The sequence below is a fragment of the Nicotiana tomentosiformis genome, chromosome 6 (genome assembly GCF_000390325.3).
Source record: "Nicotiana tomentosiformis chromosome 6, ASM39032v3, whole genome shotgun sequence".
NCBI classification, from domain to species: Eukaryota; Viridiplantae; Streptophyta; class Magnoliopsida; order Solanales; family Solanaceae; genus Nicotiana; species Nicotiana tomentosiformis.
Window position 1 is genome coordinate 118,826,051 of NC_090817.1, and position 23,347 is coordinate 118,849,397.

Genomic DNA, 23,347 nt, shown 5'->3' on the forward strand with positions numbered 1-23,347 from the left:
GGTGTTAGTTTGAATAAGGTCGAACATAACCTGAATTTTAGAAAGATGTGCTGATAACCATAAAGCTTATTACCTCGGTGTTGTTGCTTTGGTTTCACACATGGAGAAATTTACAAGTTTTTCGTGCATTGGCTGGCGTTCCAGTCCCAGTCCCAATCTATCTAGTCCCTTCATTGGTTTACCTGGAGAGTATTTGAGAGGTCGAGCAATGAATTAGTGGTCACGGAGTCGTCCTCGTGTACTTTGACTTAAAGTTTTCCCTTCGTTGCCTCGTTAAAAACCTCCTTGAGAAAACCCAACCGGGACAAAACTCAAGTGAGGGAAAAAAGAATACGACTTGGGGGACGCTTTATCTTTTTAAAAGTTGAAGTATTTGAGGTGGCTAATATTCCAGTTATTTAGTAGCAACTTTCCTTCCATTATTTCTAATTGGAATGATCCTTTATTTGCCTTTTCTGTGATTGTGTACAGACCGTCCTAATTTGTTCCTAACTTGCCTTCCCGTGGGTCTTTGCTCGTTTGTATTTTAGCTTTAAGCAAGTAGTCCCCGACTTTAAGCGGCCTGGCCTTTGCTTTCTTGTTATAATAGCGTTCTCTTTGTTGTTTTTGGGCGATCATTCGTGTATAGTCCATATCTCTTCATTCTTCGACCTCATCGAGCTCCTGCCTTCGGTTTTCGTCGTTGCTCGTACCGCTCTCATGGGAGTACCTTAGGCTGGGTTCTCCGACCTCGACTGGTATTACTGCATCGGTCCCATAGACCAAAGAGTAGGGTGTCTCTTATGTGCTCGTTTTTAGAGTTGTTCGATAAGCCCACAGTACTTTTGGTAATATTTCCGGCCACGGCCAATGCTCCTACTTCCACCCATTTAGATAAGTAGTCATTTAAAACTAAAAGGAATCATACGTTACCTCGTCCTGTCGGGAGGGGCCCCACGATGTCCATTCCTCATTTGATGAACGACCAAGGTGAGGTGACCGAGTGGAGGTGATCTCCCGCCTGGTGAATCATTGGGGCGTAGTTTTGGCATTGCCCGTATCTTTTTACGAAGTTTGCGGTCTCTTGTTTCATGGTGGGCCAATAGTATCCTGCCCGTATGAGGCATCTGACCAGAGCCTGATTATCGGAGTGAGCTCCACAATGGCCTTCGTGGACCTCTTCAAGGACGCATCGAGTTTGGTTTGGGCCCAAGCATTTTGCCAGAGGGCCGCTGTAAGTTCTCTTATACAGGTCGTTGAGAATGATACTGTATCTAGCCGCTTGTATTCTCAGTTTCTTGGCCTCTTTTTTATCATCTGGGAGTACGTCGTCCTGCAAGTATGTAATAATACGATTGCGCCAGTCCCGAGTTAAGTTTACGGTTCTTATCTCGACTTGGTCTAGCGATGAGTTGATGAGGTGGAACACGTTTCTGTCTCCAGTTCTAATGCTTTTGGTGGCTGCGGCTAGCTTAGCAAGGTCATCCGCCTCAGCGTTCTGTGCTCGTGGAATTTGGTCGAGCTGACATTCGTCAAACTCGGGTAGCATTATGCAAATTTCGGTCTGATATTTTTGCAATCTTTGTTCCTTGATTTGAAAAGTCCCTGTGACTTGATTGACTACGAGTTGGGAATACAATGTAGTTTTAACCGTTTTACCCCATACTTGAGTGCTAGCGTCAAACTTGTAATTACGGCCTCATACTCGGCCTTGTTGTTAGCTATATCCAGGCACCTTATGGACTAGTGAATTGCTTCGTCGGTTGGAACTTTAAGTACGAGTCCTAGTTCGGACCCTGACCCGTTGGACGCACCATCGGTGTACAGGACCCAGAGGTCTTGTGTTTGGGGGGAAGTTTGGGCGAATTCTCTTTTAACTTCGAGCATCACTATTGCGCTAATGTCGGCGACGAAGTCAGCGAGCACTTGTGACTTTATCGCGGTTCGCGGCTGGTATGTGATATCGTGCTCGCTTAGCTCGATAGCCCATTTGGCCAGCCTTCCTGATAGCTCGGGTTTATGCTAAAGGCTTCTTAGGGGGAAAGTCGTTACGACCGAAATGGGGTGGCATTGGAAATACGGTCTAAGTTTTCGCGAAGCTACGACTAAGGCCAAGGACAGTTTTTCGAGGTGAGGGTACCTCGTCTCGGTGTCGACTAATGATTTGCTAATATAGTAGATGGGGGATTACATACTTTTGCTTTCTCAAACCAGTACTGCGCTCACAGCTACTTTGGATACGGTGGAGTAAACGAGGAGATGGTCCCCCGGTCTCTGGTTTTGAAAGCAATGGTGGCAATGACAAGTATGCCTTTAATTTCTTCACGGCCTGGACACACTCAGAAGTCCATTGGAGGCCGTTATCCTTCTTAAGTACGCCAAAGAATTTGTGACACCTATTCGACGATCGTGAAATGAACCTTGATAGGGCGGCAATACAGCCAGTCAACCTTTGAACCTGTTTTATGGTGGTCAAGTGTTTCGGTATCCCCTCGATGGCTTTGATTTGGTCAGGATTTACCTCGATCCCTCGTTGTGATACCAGGAAACCTAGAAACTTTCCTGAGGACACGCCAAAAACATACTTTTCGGGGTTCAGTTTCATTCCGTACCATCTGAGTATTTCGAAAGTTTCTCTCGGATGGTCGCTGTGATCTTCTTTCCTTTTGGACTTGACCAGTATGTCGTTTATATAGACTTTCATCGTTTTGCCGAGCTGGTCCTTGAACATCCTAGTCACCAGCCTTTGGTAAGTTGCCCCCGCGTTATTTAGCCCGAAGGGCATGACCCTGTAGCAGTACGTCCCTTGATGGGTGGCGAATGTGGTTTTTCCCTGATCCTCTTCTTCCATGAGCATTTTATTATAACCTGAATAAGCATCCAAGAAGCTCAGTAGTTCATGCCCGATCGTTTCATCGATGAGTTGGTCGATATGGGGTAATGAAAACGAATCCTTGGGGTATGCTTTGTTTAAATTTGTGAAATTCACGCACATCTGTCATTTCCCATTCTTTCTTTTCACCGTGACCACGTTGGCGACCCACTAGGGGTACTTCGACTCCCTGATGGAGCCATTTTCCAACAGTTTTTCCACCTCTTCACGTACCGCGTCATTAATTGCGGAGTTGAATTTACGTCTGACCTATCTTACTGGGGGGTGGAATGGGTCGACATTCAGTTTGTGCGTAGCGATTTCTTTTGGGATACCTGGCAAATCTGCATGGCTGAAAGCAAATAAATCTGCGTTAGCTGCTAAGAATTGACGGAATTTACCTGGTTCCTGAAGTTTGCAGCCAGTGTAAGCCTTCTTGCTGCAGTTGTTGAGGTCTAATTGAACGGGATAGAGGTCTTCTATGGTTGTTCATGTAGCTTCGACCATATCTGGGTCTCTGATGTCGTCCCCGTTGTCATCGTGTGCCGACCTCGATCCTGCTGATTGCTATACCTTTTTTTTCTTTGTCCCTCTTTTGTTGGGTAGCCGAGCTGTCTTGGGTGATGCGGTAGCATTCCCGAGATGTGCGTTGTTCCCCTCGTATACTGAATATTCCCCACGGAGTTGGGAACTTGATGACCTGATATAAACTGGAAGGGACGACTCTCATGGTGTGTATCCATGGTTGCCATACTATGGCGTTGTACGTTGTGTCTTGGTCCATGATGTGTAATGTGGTTTCCAGAGTGATGCCACCGGCCAGAACGGGGAGTGTGATTTCTCCATATGTTCGCTCAACTGCATTGTTAAAACCAGTTAGCGTGATGCAACACGACACTATCTTATCTTCGAGTTTTATTTGTGCTAGTACTCGAGGATAGATAATACACGCGCCGCTCCCGTCATCTTCCATAATGCGTCTCACTTCGGTATCTAAAATTCGTAAAGTAATAACGAGGGCGCCATTGTTACGACCCAAATCGATGGGCCGCGACGGGCACCCAGTACCTTACTCAACCGAGTACCAACATAATGTATCTTTTTGTATCATACTATCATAGATAACTGAGTCGGAGAGGCTGCCGTGAGATAAGTAGAATACAACATGAAATACCAACTTATACTTAAGAAATACGGGCCTATAAGGCCAAAATAACCACTCATACATTGAACATAGGCCGACAAGGCCATACAGTCTTTTACGTACATGACATCTGTTTACAAGCCTCTGAGAATACATAATTATCATAAAGGTCAGGACAGTGCCCCGCCATACCAAACAATACACGTCTAAATCATACTGACCAAACAAGCAACTCAGGAGCAAATGGAGCGCACCAACACCTTCCGCTAAGCTGATAGCCTACTTGGAGGACTCTCGACCTATCTATCGGGACCTGCGGGCATGAAACGCAGCATCCCCAAGCAAAAGGGATATCAGTACAAATAATGTACTGAGTATGTAAGGAATGAACATCAGTAAATAATAGACATGAGAGAAACATGGAGTAAAAGACTCAACATGTATGTCTGAATAATTCTGTGAATCATTTAATATTATAATATCATGCATATGCGTATAAATTTCATACCATGCATGGGTATATGCGTTCATAACATCATCAAGCCTCTAAGGGCATCCCATCATATCATCTCGGCCACTATGGGCAAAATGATCGACGTATACCAGTTGATCAGGTGGTGATGCGTATATAATGCCGTAACCTTTTTTCCATATCCCATATAAATATAATATACATATATATATGCGTATATAACACCATTTGGTCATGCGTCAATGTACATGTATAAATACATGAAATGCATAAGAAATACGTTAATAAAATTTTCTCGGAATGTCATAAAAATAATATGTCTGTCGGATAAATTTTATCAAATACATATTTTTCTGAGACCCATGAACAGAAGATATAATAATAATTCACGTGGGGAATCAAGAATATAGACACCCCTAATATTTATATGAATAGAGTCATTTATGGAAGTTGTGCATTTGCTCATTTCGTTAATGTCGTATAGATCATGCCAAAAGAAAGAAGGGATAGCCTTAATATACCTGAGCCGATTCTCTTGACAATCCCTATAACACACGTCTTTTGCGACGAAACACGTAAAGGAGGATCGAAGTAGGGAAAAATCCGTATAACTTCGTGTAAAATTTTATTGAAGTTTCATCCATCACTTGATAGACCTAGCTTTCATTCATATGGCGTGACAACATTTCATTAAGTTCAACACTAGTATACTGGATATAAAAGTGGTTTGCAATACGACCAAGCTTAGTGCCATAAAAGTTCCCATTTTTCTCATTAAAATGCATCATTTTTGCTTTGTCAAGAGCACAAGCACCACTTATAAAAAATCTCTTTGCTTTAAGCTTAATGATGGATCTTCCATCATCTTCATCCTAATGCAAATGTAAGTGTAACCAAGCCAAGCACAAGCTTTGAAGCCTTGGTGGTGTGGATCCCACTTGGTGGATGACTAGCCACCTTAATTCTCAAAATGTGACATTTAAGCAAGGCTTAATGACTCACTCAAATTGGATGGGAGGCTGCCACGTTGGGGGGAGTTTTATCTTTATCCAAATAATTTCTTATTTAATTGGGTAATATCCCATTATCCAATAATTAACCAATCACCCACATAATTAAAAATTATCTCAAATTATTTAAAATACTACTCATTTTTAACACACTTTATACATCATACCATCATGGCCATGTGGTACCTTGTATGGTACTAGTCCATAAATATCGGATATTTTAGCTCGGACCGTATTTTATCCCAAAATTGCCAAACTTCGACGGAACTCGTTTTCTTTGATTAGCTTACCCTCTCACCTTCACGAATTTACTCGTCACTTGTTTGAAATAGCATAATGCTTATAATCTCAAAATAATTCTCATTCCCGAACTTACGTCGATTAACTTACGACGAAACCTTGACGTACAAAAATGCAAAATGTAACATCTCATTTCCGAGCTTATATCAATTTATGTATGGCGTACTTCTATGTACGAAAACATGGGGTATAACAATCATTGTGAGGAAATGTCAACCATTAGTGTATGACTTATCGAAGATGATACTTTCTTCGAGTCTGTCATACCGTTCGTGGGTGATTAATCGATTGAGCTTGTGGGTAGTGGTTAATTTCACCTTGTTGATGGAGGAGTCGTCGCCACCGCCGATGATCATGTGGATGGTGCATGCAGGCAAGGGTGGCTTTGGCAAAGTTGGTCCTTCCCCGGTCGCTTAGCAACTCTTTGAGGTGTCCTTGTCGCAACATGTTTATGACTTCCTGCCTTAGGGCGATGCAATCCTCTGTTTTGTGCCCTCATTCTTGATGGAACTCGTAGAGGACTTCGGATTTTCTGGTACTACAATCCAACCTCATCTTATGCATCCACTTTACCTTCGGTTCGAGTTTCTCCAAAGCATAGACTATCTCTGTAGGTGACACACAAAAATTATGAGCGGATAGTAACGGGGGCATACCTCTTTCATTCTGGTGAGTCCCTGTCTTTGGTCTAGACGAGCCATCTTCGTAGAGGGGGGAGGCCGCAGCGGTCGATCTGACATACGGCTGATGTCGTTCCCTGTTAGGTCGCGGAACTGCAAGATCTCTTCTGGCATCATTCCTTCGATCCTTTTCTGGATTCGGCCTGTACCGAGGACAGTCGATGAGTTGGTCCATTGAGGTCATCTTCATCTTCTCGTACCTCGGCATAATAAGCATTGTGTATTTCATTCCAAGTGGTTGGGGGATACTTCATCAGCCGACTCAATAATTTCCTAGGTTCTCTCGAATCATCCCTGCTTAGCCCGTTCTGAAAGGCTGCAACCGCCATTCCTTCGGATACGTTCGGCAAAGTAATCCTTACTCGATTGAACCGGGTGAGGAAGTCCCTTAGCCCTTCCCCTAGGTCCTGTTTAACGACAAATATGTCGTTCATTCTCGCTTCGGTCTTCTGGGCCCCGGCATGGGCTGTTATGAACTTGTCATCCATCTCTTCGGAAGTTTCTATGAAGCTCATTGGTAGCTGCGAATACCATGTTAATGCTCCTCCCGTGAGGGTTTTCGCTCAATTGTTTCAGCAAAATGGAGATCATTTGCTCTTTGGCGAGGTCGTTGCCTTTCACGGCGGTGACATAATAGGTCACATGATCTTCTAGGTCGGTCGTGCCATCGTATATTTTGAGGTACGGCGGCATTATAAAGGTTTTTATTATAGAATGTAAAGCTTCATCATCAATGTATGGCTGCTCTATGAAACGGCCGATGTCTATTTTCGGTAGCAATTTAGGGGCGCATGGTATTTTATTGACCCGCTCCTGATGTTCTTTCATCTGATCTCGGAGCGCCTTATTTTCATTCTCCATTTCTTCCATCCTTTTTAAGATGGCTGTAAGGGCGTTATCACGTGCATTATCAATGACACTGTGAGTTGTACATGTTGGACAGGGTGGCTGATTGCCCTGCTCATCCGTTTGTAAGATCATGACAGTCCCTGCAGTTTCTACAATTGAGCCTGGAGTGGTTTTGTTGAGGATGCTCATCAGTGTGTCGGTCAACCACGCCTCGAGAAGCTTTTTGACAGCTTGGGGTGCCCCTTTCTCCACAGACGTAGAGGCTCATTTTCCATGAGGTTTTGTTATACTGCAGTGTGGGGGTGAAGACCCATCTTGCCTAGGGGACTCACTCGGTGTCGTATCCTCACCAGTTGTTTCACTCTCATTGAGGACGGTTTTGAGGTTGGTCGGTAGGTCACTTGTTATCCTCACCCTTTCTTCTCGGTTACCTGCCATGTTAGATTTTGCACAAGGAAAGAGAAGAGGTTTTGTGGTTTGTCATGTTAGTGATCGGCGTTAGTTATAGATCTAGAGGAGTGATGGTAGGCTATAATCTCGTATTTTAGTAGGTTAATGCACTCTAATTTACTGCACTTTTATTGTGTTTGAGGTTTAATCTAGTGTTTTTTACTTATTGCATGTTTTATACCATGTAGGAATGATTCCGAGCTATGTAGATGTATGAAATGAGTTCGAGCTATTTGGGGATTTGAAGTCTGGGTAAAAGCCCGATAGATTAAGCCAGGATCACGTTCGGGGGTCGAAAATCACATATGGATCTCAAAACGCACGAAACAATCTGTACTCTGAGAAATCCCTATTGCCGCGGCGCGTCAGGCGTCGTGCGTGTGCAAATTCCTGATGCCTGTCAGATTTCAACTCTCTAGATTTCCCCACTAATGCCCCGCATGACGTGTTGCCCCATGCGACGCGCCCATGCAAGTTTTACAGAGTGACAATCCTATTTCGGCTAGGAGAAGGTGGTTTCGTCTGGGCCCAACCCTACTTGGTATAAATACATGAAAAATGTTATTTTCTGGACTTTGACACATATTCAACCTAAGGAGGCTAAGGAGAAGTTGGAAGAACACAAGCATAAGGATTTCATCATTCCTTCCTCACTCAAGACCCGAGTTTGGATTGAATTTATGTTTTCCTATCTTTTAATTATATTTGTGATGAATTGCTCCATATCTATGGAGTAGTTCTCTTTAGGGTTTGATGAATTTGGTGTATTGATGATTGTCTATGGATTATAACTCTAGTTTTATGTATTAAATCATTTTGGATGATTTAATTGTTGTATCTATAGTCACTTGTTCATGTAATCGAGAGAGACATAACTTGTGATATCTTTGCATTATATTGTTCGTTGAGTTCATTAATTCTTCTTAGTAATCGAAAGAGGCTAGTTGAATTATTGATTAAACTTAGTTAGGAGAATAATCGAAAGAGGTTTTCCTAAAGATCAATCCACTACGCATTCTTGCATATCTTCACGTGCTTAAATTAGTTCATCTTGTGAGGTTGAAATTTAATCGAGAGAGGAGTTTTTGCTGAACGTTTGAACTGATAATTGAGTGAATTCGAGAGACTCAATTAACATTAGAAGTGAATTATCTAGAGTTAGATCTCAAACAATTATCTTTCACCTATCCTATTAATCCATATTTTCTCCCACTGATAACTTACTTGCTTACCTTTTTGCGATAGTCATTCGTCAATAGCTTTAGATTCTTAGTTAATTTTAGTTATTAATCAGATAAATCTCAATTGTTGATTCTCTTGGATATCAATCAAGCTAGAAACTAAGAAAATATTGTTTAAATCCAATCCATGTGGATACGATATTATACTATATTATCTTTGACTAGCGAGTATAATTTAAGTGTGTGCTTCGAGCTCGTCAAATTTTGGCGCCGTTTCTGGGGATTGGCAATCAATAGTTTGAAATAGTTTGTAGTGTTAATTCAAAAATTTTTCTTTTAATGTTATTTTATTTTTCTATTTTTACGTTTGGTGTTCTTTGACTGTGCACAAGTTACATATTAGATTGGTGCATGACTCGAACTTCTGCGAAGGAAGTGCTACCATACGAGCCAGAAATTGAAAAACAACTGCGACAGCTGAAGAAGGAAAGAAATCTCACCGAGACAACAGAAAAGGTTGGGCAATCCTCAACCAAAGAACTTATGGCTGGAAACGGTGAAGATAATGTGGATTTGGCTGCTAGAGAAGCAGTCCAACGAAGAGAACAAGCTGCACGGGATGTTGAGGAAGCAGCTATTAAAGATGCGCAGAACATCTATGAAGAAGAGAGGGGTCTCAGACTTAATCAACATCAACCCTTGCCTGGGAGACCACTTGGCGATTATGCTAGACCGTCTACAATCAAGGATTATCCAGTGTTCGACCACCTCCAATTGCAACTAATAATTTCGAGTTGAAGCAAGGGTTGCTCCAAACCCTTCAAAATTGTTGTGTCTTCAGAGGAAAGATGAACGAATATCCAAACAACCATCTAATGGACTTTTAGGAGATTATGAATACCTTTCAATACAATGGTGTATCACAAGATGCAGTGTACTTAAGGGCATTCCCCTTTACACTCAAAGATGATGCAAATCAGTGGTTTCGAAGCTTACCTAATGGATCAATTCGAACAAGGGATGAGATGACCAAAAAAAATTTTGATAAATATTTCTCATCAGTTAAGATGAGCAAGTTTAGAAGAGAAATCCATAACTTCTGCCAGAAAGATATTGAGACTGTATTTGAAGCTTGGGAGAGGTTTAAGGAAACAGTCAGAAAGTCTCAACATAGCGGAATTGAACTCTGGATGCAACTTTAGGACTTTTGGGATAGATTGACACCGGCCTCACGTAAAATATTAAGCAATGCAGTTGGAGACCCATTGATGAATAAGACTCCAGATGCGATATTCACAATTCTTGATGAGTTGTCTGAAGATGCAAATCAGTGGCCTTCTAAGAGTGGTGAAAGAAAAAGATCGACAGGTGTTCACCAAGTTCATGCTAACACATCTGTGCAGGTACAACTTGATATTATGGCTAAAGAAATTCGAAAGCTGACCTTGGCTACAATACAAAGTGGGCGTCAAGCAACTTGTGATATATGTGGAAGAGGACATCCTACTCATGAGTGTCAAGCCTCAACTGAGGAAATGAATGTTGTGGGAAATTATAATGCAATGGGTCTGAGGCACCCTGGTTTTTCATGGAGTTCACCTGGATGTACTGCAAATGTGTGGCAACAAAATAACTCTAGACCTTAGGGACAAGGAGCTCCACCATACCAAAATCAGTAGAGGCAACAATTTCAGCCTCAACAACCCAATCAGCCTGGTCTAGAAGATCTAATGAAGGCCTTCATTATCAAGATAAATGAGAGGTTGGACGCTCACGGGGTAGGTATCAAAGAATTGGGAACTGGTTTTCAAAACTTGGAGAGACAAGTGGGACAGATTGCAATAATATTATTTGAGAGAGTCCTAGGTACTCTGCCAGCTGATACTGAGAGAAATTCCAAAGAAACGGTGAATGTTGTGACCTTGAGAAGCGGGCAAGTGTTGAAAGATACCACTCAAATCCAAAAAATTATGGTACTTGAAAAGGAAAATGGGGAGAAGCTGAAGAATGGTATTGATAAGAAGAAGAAGAAAGGCAAGAAGGGAGCCAACAAAAAGAAGAAAGAGGAAACTTCGAGAAGGGATGAATCTAATAAGAGCGAGCATATGCCTGCTCTACCTTTTCCTCAAAAGCTAAATAGAGAAAAGCTGGACAATCAATTTGAGAGATTTTCGGATTTGCTGAAACATGTTAATGTAAATTTGCCATTCACAGAAGTACTCTCCCAAATGCCAGCTTATGCCAAATTCTTGAAGGAGATCCTCACAAAGAAGAGGAAGATAGAAGAGACCTCGATGGTCAAGCTTACAGAGCATTGCAATGCTATATTGCAAAATAATCTCCCACAAAAGTGTGGATATCCAGGGAGATTTACTATACCTTTCTCTTTAGACTCTATTAATTTTGATAAATCTTTATGTGATTCTGGTGCCTCAATTAACTTAATGCCTCTATCTATTTATAGGAAACTGGAGAAGGATATTGGGGAGATAAGGTCAGTGTCAATATCTTTGCAGTTGGCAGAACAAACGACTCTGATACCTGTGGGGATAGTGGGAGATTTCTTAGTTCGGGTAGATAAGTTCGTATTTTCTGTCGATTTTATAGTAGTGAATATAGAGGAGAACAAAGAGGTCCCCCTCATATTAAGAAGACCATTCTTAGCAACGGGTAGAGCAATATTAGATATACACAAGAAAAAGCTCATGCTTAGAGTGGGTGAGAAGACTGTAACTTTCGAGTTGAATGTAGAAACAGGGGTGAAAAAGGAGTAAGTCAGCTGCAAGTGTTGAGTGGAAAGTGAAGGGCTCAAAAGAGAAGGTTGCAGCGAGTGAGAAAGATAAGTGTGGGGTGCACCCCAAAAGGCTGAGAAGAAGCTATCGGCATGGATGTGTGCATTAGTTCGAAGGTGAGGAATGGAGCCCGATTTCGACTTAGACCCCGACTAGATGTTCAGGGAAGTTTCCTTTACCTTATGCTTTTAATTGTGTGTCATGGGGACATGCTACAACTTAAAGTGTGGGGTGGGGGATAATTGTATGTTGTACGTATATGTTTTAGTTTTGTTAGTTTTAGTAGTTAGAGATATAAAGAAAAACGGAAAAAACCATAAAAATTGAAAAACATTCAATTTTTCCCGACGATGGATATCATTCGACGGGTTTCTTGAGGGATTAAAGTCGAAAGAAAAAGACAAAAAGATTTTCTTTTGTTAGGTAGTGTTACAACCCCCCTTGGTTTTTCTTTGTGCCACGGTTCTTTTCCAAGAGTTTTGTTTGAACCGAGTGTAGTTAGTTTTTATTTATGTTAATAGTAGGAAACCATGTTCTATGAATTAAATGGAAGGCAATATCTCTTGACTTTATTATGCCTTGAGAATAGTGAGTATTTTAGTTGTGACGCTTAGTCTCAGTTTTTTACTCTTGTATAAGTACCTTAAATTGTATGATCTTAACTTTGCTTAACTGTTTTGACTAGGGTATCTTGATAATCCGATCATGAGTGAGATATGTGCCATATGTGTGTGAGATTTTTTGTGTTATTCTGTGCATTGCATTTGATGTCTAGAACTTGCCCCGTGTGTTTGCAAAGCAAAATAGTAGTTATATTCAGTCTTGGAAGTGATATAGGAATTTCTTTGTTGAGCCAGTTATATGCTATTACCCACCTAATTGTTATGTATCTTAGTTAACCCAGTTGAGCCTGTAAGCCTATTTCTTTGGTAACCACATTACAAGCCCTACCCATTTGTTTGAATTGACCATCTATTTGAATCTTTTACTTCTCGTGAGCACTTGAATTTGATATGAACTTTAAAAAAGTTGAAGTGTGGGGTGGTTGGTTTGATTTTTGAGTGGAACTAGTGAAATAAGGAGAAAGGTGCACTGCATTGAAAAAAAGTAAAAGCCACTTGAATTGGAAAAGAAAAGAAAAAGAAAAATAGTTGTATTGTTGTGAAAAAATATTCCATGATAGTGGTAACTCTTGATGTATTTGTGCTTAAAGAAGTTGTGAGTTAATGTATATTGATGTGAAGGTGGAGTTATGGTTTCACATAAGTGTAAGGTTTTGAATGGTTAATTGTACTTATTAAAGTGCTTAAGGAGGTGTAGTCACTCTTATATCTAAATGTATCCTACCCATCCCGTAGCCTACATTACAACCAGTTAAAATCCTACTTGATCCTTGACTGAATGCTCTCAATTAGTAGAGCAGTACACTACAGGCAAGCCTATGGTGCATCTTTTGTGGCATATGAATTTTGTTTCTGAGAGTGAGCGAATTCTTTCTATCTTGAGTTCCTAATTGTTCTTAATTTTCATTGTGTGTGGAACTACTCTCTATTGTTGTGTGAGGGCACTTGATTCACGAAGGAAAGATAATGCTTGACCCATGTGTTAGAGTAAGTGAGCGGGTTATAAAAAAGTGTGGAGCTTTTGAGTCAAATCTTGAGGCTAGGATGTTATGGTATTATGCTTAATCTATTTTAAATATTCTTGGTGTGATGAGTTATGAGAGTTATTTAAAAAGGTCCTGTCGATGTGAAGTGTAGTTTAATTGCTCGAAGACGAGCAATGGTTTAAGTGTGGGGTATTGATGGTAGGCTATAATCTCATATTTTAGTCGCTTAATGCACTCTAATTTACTGCACTTTTATTGTGTTTGAGATTTAATTGTTAGTGTTTTGTACTTATTTCGTGTTTTATGCCTTGTATGAGTAATTCCGAGCGATGTAGATGTATGAAATGAATTCGAGCTATTTGGGGCTTTGAAGTTTGAGTAAAAGCCCGAGGGATTAAGCCGGGATCACGTTCGGGGGTCGAAAACCACATCTGGATGTCAAAACGCACGAAACAATCTGTACTCTGAGAAATCCCCACTGCCACGGCACGTAGGGCGCCGCGCGTGTGCAAATTCCTGCTGCCTGTCAGATTTTAACTCTCTAGATTTCCCCACTAATGCCCCGCATGGCGCGTCTCCCCATGCGGCGTGCCCCATGCAAATTTTAGAGAGTGACAATCCTATTTCGGCTAGGAGAAGGTGGTTTCGTCTTGGCCTAACCCTACTTGGTATAAATACATGAAAACATATTATTTTCTGGACTTTTGACACATATTCAACCTAAGGAGGCTAAGGAGAAGTTGGAAGAACACGAGCACACGGATTTCATCATTCCTTTCTCACTCAAGACTAGAGTTTGGATTGAGTTTATGTTTTCTATCTTTTAATTATAGTTGTGATGAATTGCTCTATATCTATGGAGTATTCTCTATAGAGTATGATGGATTTGGTGTATTGATGATTGTTTGTGGATTATAACTCTAGTTTTATGTATTGAATCGTTTTGGATGATTTAATTATTGCATCTATATTCACTTGTTTATGTAATCGAGAGAGGCATAACTTGTGATATCTTTGCATTATATTGTTGGTATAGTTCATTAATTCTTCTTAGTAATCGAAAGAGGCTAGTTGAATTATTGATTAAACCTAGTTAGTAGAATAATCGAAAGAGGTTTTCCTAAAGACAAATCCACTATGCATTCTTGCATATCTTCACGTTCTTAAATTAGTTCATCTTGTGAGGTTGAAATTTAATCAAGAGAGGAGTTTTTGCTGAACGTTTGAACTAATAATTGAGTGAATTCGAGAGACTCACTTAACATTAGAAGTAAATTATCTAGAGTTAGATCTCAAAAAATTATCTTACACCTATTCTATCAATCCATATTTTCTCCCACTGAAAACTTTATTGCGTACCTTTGTTGCGATAGTCATTCGTCAATAGCTTTAGATTCTTAGTTAATGTTGGTTATTTGTCACGACCCGAAATTTCTCACCGACGGGACCGTGATGGCGCCTAACATTTCACTTGCTAGGCAAGCCAACGTTAGAGAATCATTTACAAATTCCTTATTTCCATTCAGTAATTAACAATAATTAACTACGATGAATTATAACAAGTGCGGAATATCATAAATCTGTATTAACTACTACCACCAGGATCTGGAGTCACAATTCACGAGCATTCTAGAATTTACTACAAGTAATAGTCTGAAAGAAATACAACTGTCTAAATGAAAGAAAACAACAGTGAAATAAAAGTTTGACGGGGACTTCAAGGTCTATGAACGCCGACAAATCTACCTTGAGTCTCCGGACAGCAGACCAATAGCAAAATCTCGATCAACCTGAGTCGGTATCAAAGTTTGCAATGCAGAGTGCAGCATCAGTACAACTGACCTCGTGTACTGGTAAGTGTCGAGCCTAACCTCGGCGAAGTAGTGATGAGGCTAGGACAAGACATCCACATATAACCTGAACAATATAATCATGCTAGTGGCAACAACATTAAATAAAGAAATAACATAGAAATAATGGGAAGGGAACATACAGTGGGGGAATACAACATAATTAAGGGATGGTTGGGGGGAATACAACATATGCCGAGCCTTCACATAAGAGATAACCCTGCTGGCAGAATGGCCAAGATTTTCTCTCCACTCTAATTAAGGTAACCCATGCAAGGGCACAACCAAATAGGAAGCAAAATAGGATGACACATAGGAGTAAGTAGATCCCGGATCAAATAGAACTGAAGCTTCTCTACTGCAAACTAAAATAGTACCTGTGATAACAGCGTCAAATGACTCAGCCTCGGGCCTGGCTGGGAAAGCATAACACCGGGGCTGGGCCTCACCACCCTAAACTACATCCCTAGGAAAACCTCTAGCTGGCTGGTCTCCACCTCTAACGGCCTGACCTCCACCTCTAACAGTCTAGCCTCTACCTCTGGCTGCCTGATCCTTGCCTCTAACTGGCTGAGCAGGTGGTGCAACAATTGGTGCCGGAACCATGGCACGAGAACTCTGATGCTGTGAGCTGCCCGTTGACCGAGAGAAAAATCTAGCAATGTGCCTCGGATCACCATAAGTATAACATAACTTCAGCTGCTGTGACTACTGACCCTTAACTTCAGCTGCTGTGACTACTGACCCTGAAACTGACCCTATCGACCTGAATAACCACCCTGATGACTCTGGAGTGGAGGTGCACTAATAGGAGCTGGTGGTGCACTGTAGGATAGCTGGTCGGAATAATGCATCTGATGGCCACGACCACCTGAGGCACCGTGAGATGCCTGAAGCGCTGAATGAAACGGCCAGAAAAGTACTCCTGCCTCTAGGTGAGGCGCCGTTGAACTCACCGGAATGATGAGGTCTCTTGTCACACCCTTGACCTCCCTGAGTAAGTACCAGTTCGACTCGTCTGGCGACATTAGTAGCCGCCTGAAAAGAAATCTCACTCCCTGTCTCCTTAGCCATCTGCAATATGATAGGCTGAGCAAGTCCATCAATAAACCTTCTTACCCTCTCTCTCTCCCTCTCTCTCTCTCTCTCTCTCTCTCTCTCTCTCTCTCTCTCTCTCTCTCAGTGGGAAGCATAAGAATAGCATGACGGGCCAAATCCACAAAACGGGTCTCATACTGAGTAACAGTCATACTGCCCTGCTGGAGACACTCAAACTGATGGCGACGCTCCTCTCTCAATGTGATAGGCAGGAACTTCTCTATGAAGAGCTGAGAGAACTGGTCCCAAGTAAGAGCAGGCGACCCAGCTGGTCTGGTCAACAAGTAATCTCTCCACCATTTCTTGGCGAAACTCGTCATCTGAAATACAGCAAAATTGACCCCATTGGTCTCTACTATACCCATGTTCCGTAAAACCTCGTGACAGCTGTCAAGATACTCCTGGGGATCCTATGAAGGAGCACCACTGAAGTGAACAAGAAAGAGCTTGATAAACCTGTCCAATCTCCATAAAGCCTCAGAAGACATAGCTGGACCATCTCCGACCTGTGCCACAATAACCGGCTGAGCTAATCCGACTGGCTGAGCTGCTGGAGCGTGATACTGGTGAGCTATCTGCTCTGGAGCAGGAGTGGTAGGAGTCCGGGCTTCTCCTCCAGCCTGAGAGACTGCTGGTACCATGGGAAATGCGCTAGTCTCGGCCACACTCTCCATAAGGCCCACCAAACGGACTAACGCGTCCTGAAGTACTGGGGTAGGAATGAACCCCTTCGGAACCTGAGCTGGTCCAGCAGGAAAAGTCTGGGTTGGAACCTCCTCATCAAGCTCTATCTGAGGCTCTACTGCTGGGGTTGCTGCTCGGGCTCTAGGCTGAGCCCTGCCCCTGCCTCGACTTCTGGCACGGCCTCGACCTCTGCCCCGTGTAGGAGCTGCCACTGGAGGCTCTGGCTGCTGCTCAGCTGAGGAAGCGATACGTGTTCTCACCATCTGTGAGAAAATATGAGTAGGAGAGTTTAATCATTATTAAGGAAGCAAAATCGCATTACGGAGAATAATAGAAGTGAAACTTGTTCATAAACTTCATAGCCTTTGGAAGATAAGCACAGACGTCTCTGTACCGATCCTCCAGACTCTACTAAGCTTGCTCGTGAATCATGAAACCTAGGCAACCTAGTGCTCTGATACCAACTGTCAAGACCCGAAATTTTCCACCGACGGAACCATGATGGCGCCTAACATTTCACTTGCTAGGCAAGCCAGCGTAAGAGAATCATTTACAAATTCCTTATTTCCATTTAGTAATTAATAATAATTAACCACGATGAAATATAACAAGTGCGGAATATCATAAATCTGTATTAACTACTACCACCCGGATCTGGAGTCACAATTCACGAGCATTCTAGAATTTACTACAAGTAATAGTCTGAAAGAAATAAAACTGTCTGAATGAAAGAAAACAACAGTGAAATAAAAGGTAGACATAGACTTCAAGGTCTGTGAACGCCGACAGATCTACCTTGAGTCTTCGGACAGCGGACCAATAGAAAAATCTCGATCAACCTGAGCCGGTATCAAAGTCTGCACAGAAAGTGCAGAGTGCAACATCAGTACAACCGACCCCATGTACTGGTAAGTGTCGAGCCTAACCTCGGCGAAGTAGTGACGAGGCTAGGACAAGACACCCACATATAACCTGAACAATATAATCATGCTAGTGGCAACAACATTAAATAAAGAAATAACATAGAAATAATGGGAAGGGAACATACAGTGGGGGAATACAACATAAAGAGTGAGAATAATGAAAAGACAGAATTAAACCGAAAATCCTTAAACGAATTGAGCAATTAAAACAGCAAGGGAAAACTGTATGGCATCACCCTTCGTGCTATTACTCTCAACCTCACCAAATAACAAATAAGACTACACGACATCACCATTCGTGCTATTACTCTCTTCCTCACAATATAAATAAATTATGCACGCCATCACTCTTCGTGCTTTACACTCTTTCTCACAATATAATTAAATTATGCACGGCATCACCCTTCGTGCTTTACACTCTTCCTCACAATATAATTAAATTATGCACGGCATCACCTTTCATGCTTTACACTCTTCCTCACAATATAAATAAATTATGCACGGCATCACCCTTCGTGCTTTACACTCTTCCTCACAATTCACAGAATCAATAACAACGGATAGAGAGAAGTTTCACAAGAAATCAATATTTCATAAATGATTACTTCCACAATTTAACATCTCAACCTCGAATCAATACTCACAATTTTATCGACCTTGGTGGAACCGGATACAAGTCTCCCAACATTTCAACAACAACAATAAGCAGGGATAACAAGATTTAAGACTACAAATTTGCAAGAAATGGAATTTCACTCGCATGCTATGACTCGACCACAACGTATAGATGCTCGTCACCACAATTATACGTCGTATTCAACAACAAAACACGTAGCAAATACTCACACAGTACCTATTTCCTCAAGCCAAAGTTAAACACAACACTTACCTCGCTCTGAAGGCCACTTAATTCTCAATCACAGCTTTTCCTTTGGAATTCACCTCCAAACCACCCGTATCTATTCAAAAAATGACTCAATGATATCAAATATTGCTAAAGGAATCAACTATATTTCATAAATTAAATTTCCCAAACTTTCCTCCAAAAAGTCAAAAAATTGACCCCGGGCACGCTTGGTCAAAACCCGTGGTTCGGACCAAAATCCTTTTGCCCATTCACCCCCGAGCCCGAATATGTAATTAGTTTTGGAATCCGACCTCAAATTGGGGTCTAAATCCTCAAATTTACGAAATCCCTAGTTTCTACCCTAACCCCTAATTCTACCATGAAAACTCTAGATTTTAGGTTGATAATTCATAAAATGTAATGGGTAATTGAAAGAAAATGGTTTAGAATCACTTACCAACAACTTGGGGAAGAAATGGCTCTTGAAAAATCGCCTCTCACCGTTTGGTTTTTGAGAAAAATGAATTTTTGGCTAAAATCCCGTTTTGGATTCTGTTAAGTGCTGGGCGACAGTGTTCATCGCGTTTGCGAAGAGTATAGGCTGCCAAGCCTTCGCGTTCATGATGGTTACTCCCCCTGGCCTTCGCATTTGCGAGGCATTGCTCGCGTTCGCGATAAAGGAACGACTGACTCCCCATCCCCAATGCCTAACACTACGCGTTCGCGATGGGCTTGTCGCGTTCACGAAGGGTAATGCCCCCATCGCTTTGCGTTCGCGACCAAGCCTTCGCGAACGCGAAGGACATGCCAGAACCCAGACTCTGCAGAAAAAACCAGATTTCCAAAGTCCAAAACATCCTGTGGCCTATCCGAAACTCACCTGAGCCCTTGGGGCTCCAAACCAAACATGCACACAAGTCTAAAAACATCATATGAACTTGCTCGCGCGATCAAATCGCCAAAATAACACATAGAACTACGAGTTTAGCACCAAATCAAATGAAATTCTCAAGAACACTTTAAAATTCATATCTTCTCAACTGGACGTCCGAATCACGTCAAATCAACTCCGTTTCTCACCAAATTTTACAGACAAGTCTTAAATATTATAATGAACCTGTACCGGGATCCGAAACCATAATACGGACCCGGCACTAACAATACCAAACATCAATCAATTCTTAAAAATAATTAATTTTCAGACTTTTAATTTTCATCAAAAATTCATAACTCAAGCTAGGGACCTCCGAATTAAATTCCGGACATACGCCCAGGTCCCATAATTCGATACGGACCTACCGGGACTGCCAAAGCATGGATCCGGGCTCGTTTACCAAAAATATTGGCCGAAGTCAACTAAAATTAACTTTTAAGGAAAAAATTCTTATTTTCATTAGTTTTCAACATAAAAGCTTTTCGGAAACATGCCCGGACTGCGCACGTAAATTGAGAAGGATAAAAATGAGATTTTTAAGATTTAAGAGCACAGATTCGAGTTCTAAAACATAAGATGACTATTTGGGTCATCACATTATTAATCAGATAAATCTCAATTGTTGATTCTCTTGGATAGCAATCACGCTAGAACTAAGAAAATTTTGTTTAACTCCAATCCATGTGGATACTATATTATACTATACTATATTTGACTAGCGAGTATAATTTAAGTATGTGTTTCGAGCTCGCCAAGGAGACTAAAAGTTTAGCTAAGAAATTCCCACATACGGCACCAAATTGTTCGACCCAAAAACGTAAATCTTGGTTCAAATAATTAATTTCAGTTAAACATATGTTAATCTTTATTAAGAATAAAATGCTCGGATCTTGTAAATCAAAAAAGATAGTTGAATGGCGTTTATGAGGACAATAATGATTCTATGTAATAAATGCCTTTTACTATCAAGAACATCAGTAGTTTGTATGATATTCAATAAATGACAATATAATGGCACTTATGTAATTAAGAGGAATAATTTAATCAGCAAGAGGTGGAACAAAAGAACCTTTCACCTTACAATGATTGAACGATAGATCCTCAAACGATTGAGGATTTCTCGGACCTGACGAGAATATTAGTATAAAGTGAAGTTTTGTATTGAGTGAAGAATGAATTTTTTTTCAAAGTGTTGTTCTTACAATTGAGTCTCACGTGCCTCTATTCTCTTTTTTTTTTTCTATTTATATGAGACATATTCTAAGTAAACCCTACTAGTACATGTACAGAGAATATCCATAGAATATTTTCTTTAACACCCTATTTCGAAAACTAGTCGTTATAGCTTCATCAACGATGCTCGACCTCGACCATGATTGGCACCTCGACCATGGCTCATGTCGACTCTTCGGCTATGAGCTTTACTGTTTCCTGATCCGTCTCGACTAGCGGCAGATTGAGAACCCTTTCTTTAGCATTATCTTATTTCAAATATTCTAGAGCGGATTTTGACCCATACACAGGTGTTGATAAACCTTTCTGAATAGGAACGGTTGTTCCGGGTGGTCTTCATTTTTACTCTAGTAATTACCTTGAGAGGTGAAGAATTAAGAGAGAGAGGGAGAGAGAGAGAGGGAGAGAGAGAGAGAGAGAGAGAGAGAGAGAGAGAGAAGATGACATGCAAAGATAGAGCAAGAAGAGAAGAAGAAGAAGAAGAAGAAGAAGAAGAAGAAGAAGAAAACTCTGTTGTAGAACTGTTTCATTAAAGCTCAAAAAAGAATTTGAAGTACACGTGACTAATATATACACTATCTATGCTTAGGTGTCACCAACTAATTAACCTCTCCACTAACTACTTACTTAACAGACTAACCAACTCATAAATAATACAAAGTACACCTCTTGTTTTAAGTTTTGTTACTCTCAACACTCCTCCTCAAGCAAGGTGGTGCAAACATATTAAGCATCTCTAGCTTGGAACAAAGATATTCGTGTTGAACTCTGCTAAGCCCTTTGGTTAGCAAATCTTCTGGTTGCTCTTTGGTGGGAATGTACTCAGTTCTTATCAGCCCTTTTTGTATTTTTTTCTCTTACAAAGTGGCAATCAATCTCTATATGCTTGGTTCTCTCATGGAACACTCGATTGGCTGCTATTTGCATTGCTACTTTGCTGTCAATGTGAACCTCAACTGGAAGTTGCACCTCTATTCCAACTTCTTTGAATAGCCCAAAAATCCATGTTAACTTTGCAATTGTAGAGGCTAGGCTCCTATATTCTGACTCAACTGAGCTTCTAGATATGGTGCTTTGTTTCTTGGATGTAATGACCCGGCCGGTCGTTTAGAGAGAACTAGCCCCGAACCCCTATTTATTGCTCCCCCTACTTCAGTTAGTGATTATGTAACTTGTCGGGAAGATTTATTTTTGTTTTCAGAGTGAAATGGGACACATAGTCCCTAAAATAGAGGTTTAAGTCATAGGAATTGACTATAGTTTGAACTATATGAAGACGGCTTCGGAATGGAGTTTTGACGGTTCCTATAGCTCCGTAGGGTGATTTTGGTCTTAGGAGTGTGTTCGGATGTTGAATTGGAAGTCCATAGGTCATTTTAGCGTCACTTGGTGAAAGTTAGAAAATAGGATAATTTTTGAAAAGTTTGACCGGGGGTGTTTGACGGTGATGTTGGCTATGCCAGGTCTACCACGGCTAGAGTGGAGAGGTACCATAGATCATGATCCTAGCAGGGTTGTTTCATTTCTTAAGGCTCAATGAATGGTTGAGAAGGGGTGTGATGCGTATCTGGCCTATAGTAAGGGATACTCCTACCGTGGAGTCAGTCCCTGTAGTAAAGGATTTTCCTGATGTATTTCCAGCGGATCTTCCGGGTATGCCACCCGACAGGGATATTGATTTTCGCATTGATTTGTTATCGGGCACTCAGCCCATTTCTATTCCATCATATCGTATGGCCCCAGCAGAATTGAAAGAATTAAAAGAGCAGTTACAAAAGCTGCTTGCTAAGGGTTTTGTTAGGCCCAGTGTATCGCCTTGGGGTGCTCCTGTCTTATTTGTGAAGAAGAAGGATGGTTCTATGTGGATGTGTATTGATTACCGCCAGTTGAACAAGGTTACAGTGAAGAACAGATATCTATTGCCACGTATTGATAACCTATTTGATCAGCTTCAAGGTGCCAGGGTATTCTCTAAAATTGACTTACATTCAGGCTATCACCAGTTGAAGATTCAGGAGCCAGATATCCCAAAGACTACTTTTAGGACTCGGTATGGTCATTACGAGTTCATTGTGATGTCTTTTGGGCTGACCAACGCCCCAACAATATTTATGCATTTGATGAACAGTGTATTTCAGCCCTATCTTGACTCATTCGTCATTGTGTTTGTTGACGACATTCTGGTGTACTCCCGGAGCCGGGAGGATCATGAGCAGCACCTGGGGACTGTGCTTCAGATTTTGAGAGAAAAGAAGTATTATGCAAAATTTTCAAAGTGTGAATTCTGGCTTGATTCAGTGGGATTTTTGGGTCATATAGTTTCGTGCGAGGGGATCCAGGTAGATCCGAAGAAAATTGAAGCAATACAGAGTTGGCCCAAACCGTCATCAGCTACTGAGATCCGGAGTTTTCTTGGCTTGGCGGGGTATTATCACCGATT

The 23,347-nt window shown here is 41.3% G+C and overlaps 1 protein-coding gene and 1 non-coding gene across 2 annotated transcripts; one reads left to right on the forward strand and one right to left on the reverse strand.

Annotated features, from left to right (window-relative positions):
* Positions 1-10,010: 10,010 nt before the first annotated feature.
* On the reverse strand, positions 10,011-10,114 carry LOC117275372 (small nucleolar RNA R71). The gene has a single exon (XR_004505545.1). It is a non-coding gene; the product is annotated as a small nucleolar RNA R71 (small nucleolar RNA).
* A 553-nt stretch (positions 10,115-10,667) lies between these two features.
* Positions 10,668-11,711, forward strand: LOC138894653 (uncharacterized). Its single transcript, XM_070179369.1, has one exon. The coding sequence runs from the start codon at positions 10,668-10,670 to the stop codon at positions 11,709-11,711; it is 1,044 nt and encodes a 347-aa protein (XP_070035470.1).
* Positions 11,712-23,347: the final 11,636 nt, after the last annotated feature.